Source organism: Primulina tabacum, chromosome 7 (assembly GCF_025594145.1).
Source record: "Primulina tabacum isolate GXHZ01 chromosome 7, ASM2559414v2, whole genome shotgun sequence".
Taxonomy (NCBI): domain Eukaryota; kingdom Viridiplantae; phylum Streptophyta; class Magnoliopsida; order Lamiales; family Gesneriaceae; genus Primulina; species Primulina tabacum.
In genome coordinates this window covers 28,672,040-28,680,793 of record NC_134556.1, presented here as the reverse complement: position 1 = coordinate 28,680,793, position 8,754 = coordinate 28,672,040, and the positions used below count along the sequence as shown (strand labels likewise).

General features: G+C 40.7%; 1 protein-coding gene across 1 annotated transcript; it reads left to right on the top strand.

The window, feature by feature from the left end:
• The first annotated feature begins 3,111 nt into the window (after positions 1–3,111).
• On the top strand, positions 3,112–3,597 carry LOC142550657 (uncharacterized). The gene has a single exon (XM_075659734.1). The coding sequence runs from the start codon at positions 3,112–3,114 to the stop codon at positions 3,595–3,597; it is 486 nt and encodes a 161-aa protein (XP_075515849.1).
• The last annotated feature ends 5,157 nt before the right edge of the window (positions 3,598–8,754 follow it).

The window sequence follows — 8,754 nt, the reverse complement described above, 5'->3', positions numbered from 1 at the left end:
ATCAACTCCAAGCATACTATAAAACTTTCCCAAAATATGAAGGACACGGACCCCGTTCTCAGGTCCGGCTCCGGGTCCGTGTAGGTTTGCTAAACTGTGTCAAGCAGAAAAGGGAAGGCACGGACCCCGTGCTAAGGTCCGGGTGGGGGTCCGTGTAGGTGCGCAAAAGTGAAACTCAGGAAGAAGTGAGGACACGGACCCCGTGTCAGGGTCCGTCAAAGGGTCCGTGTAGACTCGGTTGGTTGACACTTCAAAGGACGACAAAGGCAGGACCCCGTGCCAGGGTCCGTGTACCTGCGCGATTCTGAAACCCACGAAAAATTCTGAACACACAATGCTTATCTTTCTAGACTCGATTGTACGGACCATGAACCGACACCCCGAGACACATCCTAGCATGCCATAACATCAACCGAATGCGTACAAACACCCAAAACAACGATGCTCATCCAACGACACCTGAAATACAAAAACGTGGCAATTGACACCAAATTGGTTCCTACGACTTCTAGTGTATTCGAGTGCCTATCAACACCGAACGACATGACAAATAACAACCCAACCTCATACTGATCATACCTAGACGCAGCAACGATCACCCGTCGATCCCCAACGATGCCTGCAACAATAAAATCTCAAGAACACATCAATACATAATTTTTCTGAAAAACGCTGTTTGAGCAGTCCCACGAAAAACGCCATAACTCACTCAATTTTCATCCAAAAATTTTGAATCTTATATCAAATCGAAGGTATCGAAAAGTTCTACAATTTTTGTGTTGAATGTTTTCCAAAAATCTTGACTGAAAAATCGCAGTATATCTAAAAGGCAGAAAAACATGATTTTTGATCCCTAAAATTGTTTCAAAAGTGATCCCAACGTAATTGCTCAAACTTCTACACATCATATACATGGTTTTACGCAAAATTAACAACGTACGTATAATATGACATGATCGATACAGAAACGAAAGAATATACGTGCCTTTTGATGATAAATTTTACCGAAACGACGTCACCGAAGCGGAGATAGAAGCGAGGTTGATCCGGGACGAACGTGGATCGATTTCTTGAAATAAAAATCAATCAAAATTGGTTGGAAATTGACAAGGGAAGGGGCAGGCTGCTGTCTACCTCAAGAACCCTAGTTCTATTCTTTTAAAATTATGAAAACTGAATGTGTGTGTGTGATGTGTGTTAGCGTGAGTTTTAGTGTGTGTAAACATGTGTGTGTGCATGCGTTTAGAAGGAAATTAAGGGGAAATAAATATTGGTTTAAATAAAAATAATTAACTTGCTAGTTAAACATAAATCAAATATTAAACTTATTAAAATCCCCCAATAAAAGTAAGAATACACAAGCACTAAATCTTTAAAGGTTTAAAAAAAAAAATTCTAAAACTAAATAAATTATTTAAATTGCCCCATCCTAACTTTGAAATAAAAACACCGCATTTTATTTGCCAAAATCGTCACCGGGTCTTTTCCTCAATTCCGTCTCGAATAAACGCCTGAAACATGCAACTCGAAGAACATTTTAACGTGCATCACATAAACATAATTAATTTAAAAACAATGCATTTAAATAAATCCCGTACTACTAAGACTCGTTTTAAATTTAAATATAGGCTTTAATAATTAAATAAATGCATAGGTTATACGTGTACTGAATTTGGGCACTACAGAAAATATCTCCATGGACTTTGTAGTCGGGCTACCAAAATCAAGACAAGGTCATGATGGAATCTGGGTAATCGTTGACAGATTGACTAAGTCTACACATCTTGTAACGCTCCAGATTCGACGACTGTCCTCACTGTATCAAGACGAGTCTTTCCAGCGTGCTTATGTCCTCACTCACACGCACCCTGGGAAAGTTCCCAGGAGGTCGGTCACCCATCCCGAAATTGCCCCAAGTCAAGCACGCTTAACTTTGGAGTTCTTATGTGATGAGCTACCGAAAAGAAGATGCACCTTCGTGATATGAGTAGTACAAATCAAATCTTTTAAACCCTCTTCAACTGTACAGTCCATTACATTGAACAGTCTCGGAATCCCTCTCATTCCCGTGTGGGTCGGTTCATTCATGTTCCCTCCACCTAGAAGCATGCCAGGAGCCGCTCATTGTCCGTGCAACTGATGGCACCGGCGATCACCCCCCGCCCTCTTCGGCCCCGGGCCTCACATGCCCACCAGCTTCCGCTTGGTTCATCCTCGAACCACACCGTACTAAGAGAGGTCGGCTCTGATACCACTTGTCACGCCCCAGATTCGACGACTGTCCTCACTGTATCAAGACGAGTCTTTCCAGCGTGCTTATGTCCTCACTCACACGCACCCTGGGAAAGTTCCCCCAGGAGGTCACCCATCCCAAAATTGCCCCAAGTCAAGCACGCTTAATTTTGGAGTTCTTATGTGATGAGCTACCGAAAAGAAGATGCACCTTCGTGATATGAGTAGTACAAATCAAATCATTTAAACCCTCTTCAACTGTACAGTCCATTACATTGAACAATCTCGGAATCCCTCTCATTCCCGTGTGGGTCGGTTCATTCATGTTCCCTCCACCTAGAAGCCTGCCAGGAGCCGCTCATTGTCCATGCAACTGATGGCACCGGCGATCACCCCCCGCCCTTTTCGGCCCCGGGCCTCACACATTTCTTACCGGTGCAGATTACTTACAACCTGGATAAGCTCGCTACCTTGTATATGGACAACATAGTGAGGCTACACGGAGTCCCGACAAGTATACTGTCTGACAGAGATCCAAGATTTGTATCAAGATTTTGGAAAAGTTTCCAAAAGGCTATGGGAACCAATGTTACTCTCAGCACGGCCTATCATCATTAGACTGATGGCCAAACCGATAGGACAATTCATACCCTCGAGGATATGTTGAGGGCATGTGCGCTGGATTTTGCTGGAAATTGGAGTGAACACTTACCTCTGATCGAGTTCGCCTATAACAACAGCTATCACAGTAGCATCGAGATGGCTCCGTATGAAGCTTTGTATGGAAGAAAGTGTAGGTCACCTCTATATTGGGACGAGGTCGGAGAAAAAGCTGTTACCGGACCAGAGCTTGTTCAATTAACCGTTGACAAAGTAGCCATGATCAAGGAAAGACTCAAGGCAGCTCAGGATAGACAAAAGAGCTGGACCGATTTGAAGAGGAGACCGCTGGAATTAGAAATCGGTGAAAAGGCTCATGTCAAGGTCTCGCCAATGAAAGGAGCAGTACGGTTCAGTAAATCCAGAAAGTTGAACCCGAGATATGTGGGACCGTTTGAAATACTGGAAAAGGTAGGAACCTTAGCCTACCGTCTAGCTTTACCTCCTGATATGTCCAGGATACATAATGTCTTCCACATCTCACAGCTGAGGAAGTATGTCCCAGACCTGAGTCATGTACTCAAGGTTACACCACTGATGATTGAAGGAAAACTCAACGAAGAACTTAAATACGAAGAACTCCCTATCCAAATAGTGGACACGAAAGAACAAGTGTTGAGACACCGGACAATACCTTATGTTAAAGTACAATGGTCAAATCATACCGAAAGGGAGGCAACATGGGAACTCGAGGAGAAAATGTGATCACAATACCCTCATCTATTCGAAAGAACAAGTTAATGCAAGTTTCGAGGACGAAACTTTTAATAAGGAGGGAGGGATGTGAGAACCCGAGATTTTACGATCCGAAGCAAATCAAGTAAGTAATAAAAACTTGAAATTTTACTCAAACTAAGCTCAAAAATGTTTGTTCCAACTAAATAACTTGACTATTAACTTAGATTTTCATTAAATTTAACTCGAGGAAGCAACTTCAAAGCTCGGAAATGAGCTCAGCAGAAGGCCAAGCCACAAGTAACCGCATCCATCGAAGTGTTGTCACGGGAGGAGTAAAACCCCAGCTCAAAGACACGATCTGTCAGCTCAAAGCAGCTCAACCAAGTTTGTCCTAACAGGACCAAAAAGGGAGCTATAAGTTGAGCCAAGAGTTGGGACAAATTAAATGTACAAGAAATGACCTTCGCGTTAAACCATGAAGGAGCTGCGGGAGAAGCTAAGAGCTAGGACATATTGATGATGCAGGAAATGGACCTTTAGAAAATCAAGGTGACATTTAAGGATGCATGAATTTTTTAACCCACCATTATAACTAATCTAGAACTTGAAGAATGCATGGGATTTTGGGGTATTCATGCATGAAATTTTGGACCAACATTATGATCACATTCAAACCTTTCTTGATGACCAAGAATTTGGCCAGGGGGGGGGGGGGGTGGCTAGGTGGAAGGTTGTTTTTCTTGCCTATAAATACCACTCATGTGGTGAGAAAAATGCATCCCAAAAACAAACAAGAATTTCGGTTCTCCTTTTTCCCCTCACTCTCCAAATTTTTCCCCTCACTCTCCAAAATTTCGGCCCTCACTTCTTCTCAAAAACCCTCCAAAAACTCGGCCAAGTCAAGCAAGGGAAAAGAAGGAAAGTTCGTGCTGTCCAGTACAATAACCCCGTACCGAAGTGTTCCCCGATCAAAGACAGTATTTGTGAAGTTGCGCCGAAGTGCTGCCGAAATTTCAAGAAAGAGCTTTGTATAAAAATTCAAGTAAGGGGGCTTTTGTTACATATTTTGTTGTATTTTAAACTTTGATATCAAAATTTCGAAAATGTCAGTCTACCTTTTAAAATTTCGATCGATTATATGCTTCATTCGCTCTTCGAATATCTTTGATTCCGCTGTGTCTGTCTAAAAATATGAAATGTTGAACTCTGAGAAATCTGATAAGTCTGTCTGTGGTTTCTGAATTCGGTGTACACTGTTACGACTCAATTTGATATGGGACGAGAATTGTAATATTGTCTGGCCCCCATTGGTGTGTATAAAACCATGTTCTGTTATGGCCCCCATTGGTGGGTATAAAACCATGTTCTGGCCTCACCCCTTAGAGGACTAACATATTGGGGACAATTTGACCATGGAAATGAGATGAGTAACAGTGTTCTGTCTGTTCTGATATGTTCTGTTCTGAATTGAATTAATCTGTTTCTGAATTGTTCTGAATCATCTGATGAATTCTGTCATTTATTCGATTTGTTCCTGTCCTGATAAGCTAAGAATATTAAGTTTTGAAAGTCTGTTAAAAGAACGTTTTAAGAAAACTAAGTTCTATATGTATCTTTGGAATCGATCGACCCTCACTTGCTGAGTGTTTCCCAAAACACTCACACCTTACAAATTTCAGATAAAAATGAGGAGCAACTGAATGAGGAAGAGCAAGATGTTTTCTGGGGTTGGTGAACCGGAGATCAAGATTAGAACTCAAGATTTTGCTTTCCTTTCGTTTCCGCTCTTTGAAACTCTGATGTATTTCTAATTCTATTGTCAATGTAAAGACAATGTTTAATTTATGAAAAAGACTGGTTTTTGGCATTTTGATACGAGGCTTAATTGTTTTCAAGTAATTGTTAAACAATGCCGGATGTCACCGACGCTTCGGACTCGGGGCGTGACATGCCGCCTTTGTGTTTAGGAGCAATTGGGCCTACTAATCTTAGGTAATTTAGGCTCAATAACAACTATTTAATTGTAAAATAAAAGATTAATCAATTTAATTTTAAAAAATAATATTTTCGGTCAATTAAAAGTCCCTCATTTGTCCAAAACTGGCTTCCCAGATAAAATGAGCTCATCTTGTAAAATAATTTGGACTTTACCATTTTTAGAAAATTTTAAAAATGTTTAATCATAATAACAAGCCTTAAAAATATTTATTTAAAACATTTTATCTTACTCATCATCGGTCTCCTTTTCTCAGCCTATTATCGAATATTCGGATTACATCTTCAATTATCATGAAATCGTGCAATCTAATCATTTAATCATACAATTAGACCTTCGATCATATAATATACATCAAGTAAGCATTTAAAATCAATTAAATAAAATAATTAAGCAATTTAAATCATTTGCATGCATGTTGTTTATGTGGACTGATTTTTGGGAGGTACAATAGGTGATCTACACTTCCTTCCACAGAGTGCCTCGCAAGGAGCCATTCCTATAGATGATTGGTAACTATTGTTATAGGTGAACTCTACTAGAGGTAACTTTGGTTCTCAACTTCATTGGAAATCAATCACACAAGCTCGGAATATATCCTCCAAAATTTGAATCACCCTTTCAGACTGACCATCGGTTTGAGGATGAAATGTTGTACTAAATAACAACTTTTTCCCAATCTATGGATGTAGACTCTTCCAGAAATATGATGTGAACCTCGGATCTCAGTCAGAAACGATAGACACTTGAATCCCATGCAGTCGGACTATATCTCGAATATACAGCTCTGCATACTGTGTCATGGTGAATGTCGTCTTTATAGGTAGAAAGTGCGCTGATTTCGTAAGACGATAAACTGTCACCCAAATGGCATTGAAACCTCTAATAGTCCTTTGCAATACCACAACAAAACCCATAGTAAAATTTTCCAATTTCCACTCGTGAATAGGAAGTGGCTTAAGCTTTCTGGCTGGCCACTTAGGCTCAGCCTTAACTTGCTGCCATGTCAAACACTCGGATACAAAACGTAAGATGTCTCGTTTCATGCTTGGCCTCCAATACAACAACTGTAGATCCTTGTATATCTTCATACTTCCAGGATGAATAGAGTATGGGGTATTGTGAGCTTCCTTCATAATAACGTCTCGCAGTGAATCGCCACTAGGAACCCATAGTCAATCTCGATATCGAACTATGCCATCCTCCACAGAATACAACTTTCGATCCTTAGCTTCATCTCTCAGTCTCCATTTTTGTAATTACTTATCAGAAGAGTGAGCTTCTTGAATTCTATCACTCAAAGTCGGCTGAACTGTTACAGTAGCATGATTGGGGCCTCGCCCCTAGCATAAACTGCGAGCTCGAATTGCTGAATCTAGAATTGCAGTGGTCTTTGAAGTGATAATTGAGTAAAGACTGTTGTCTTTCGACTCAATGCGTCCGCTACCTACATTAGCTTTTCACGAATGATAGATAATATCGCATTTGTTGCCCTTTACCAAATCTAACCATCTTTGTTGCCTCATATTCGACTCTTTTTGGGTGAAGAAGTACTTCAAGCTTTTATGATCGGTGAAAATCTTTCACTTCTACCCATTTAAGTAATGTCTCCAAATCTTCAGTGCAAATACTACTGCTGCAAGCTCTAGGCCATGAGTCGGGTAATTTTTCTCATGAACCTTCAACTATCTAGACGCATAAGCTATAACTCGTTCATTTGCATCAAAACTGCGCCTAAACCAAGTTTGGAATCATCTATGTAGAGAACATACTCTCCTTGCCCTGATGACATCGACAGAACTGGTGCTGAGGTCAAGTTTTGCTTCAGCTTCTCAAAACCCTCTTGGCCTTCGGTTCCCCAAACAAATTTTGCATTCTTCTTCATCAAAACGGTCAAGGGTACCGCAATAGATGTGAATCCTTGAATTAACTTCCGTTAGTAGCCAGCTAGACCCAATATACTACGGATCTCGGTTACACTCTTTGGTACTGGACACTCTCTAACTGCCTCGACTTTGCTTGGATCAACTTCAACTCCATCTCTAGAAATATTGTGGCCTAAGAACGCCACTCTCTCGAGCCAAAACCCTCGCTGAACTTAGAAAATAACTTTCTATGTTGCAACAGTTGTAGCATCGTTCTCAAGTGCTGACTATGCTCCTCTCGGTTCTTTGAGTAAATTAGAATGTCATCAACGAAGACTATGACGAATTCATATAGATAAAGCTGAAATACGCGATTCATGAAATCCATGAACATCGCTGGCGCATTGGTCAACCCAAATGGCATGACCATAAACTCGTAGTTCCCATATCGAGTCCCAAAATCCGTCTTATGAACGTCGGACTCCTTTAACTTCAGTTGATGGTATCCTTAACGAAGATCTATCTTCAAGAAAATCGATGTTCCTTAAAATTGATCAAATAAGTCTTCTATTCTAGGCAAGAGATACTTATTCTTGATGGTGACTCTATTCAGCTCTTGATAATAAATGCAGAGTCGCGTACTTCCATCCTTTTTCTTCATAAATAATACCGATGCGCCCCTTGGAGAACAAATAGGGCGAATAAAACCATTGTCCAACAATTCTTGAATTTGATCATTTAGCTCTTTAATTTCGGCGAGTGATAGACGATAGGGTGTCTTAGAAATTGGCACATTGCACGACATCAACTCGATAGCAAATTCCACTTCTCGGTCCGGTTAAATGCCAGAAACGTCCTCAGAAAAGATATTAGGAAAGTCTCTGACGACCTAAACATCATCTAGCTTCTGACTGACAGGGACATGTGCTATAGTAACACATGCTAGAAAATCTTGGCAGCCTCGCTTAATAAGTTTCCTTGCACTGATGCAAGAGATTATGTGCGGCATTTGCTTGTTTCTCGCTGCCTCAAAGATAAAGGATTTCTCGCTGGGATGTCGAATAGACACTGACCTCTGCCGAAAATCTATCAAAACTCCATTCAATGATAGCCAATCCATGCCAAGTATGATGTCGAATTTAGGCATTGGGAGTATGACAAGATCTGCCTGAACCGCATCTTTTTGCAAACGAAGCTCCAGAGTCTTCACAATGCTCGAAGTGACCATTTGATCACCGGAAGGAATAGAAACTTTGTAGGCCAATCCCTATCATCGGGTATAATATTTAATCGCTTGACGAATGTCTCAGATATGAATGATTG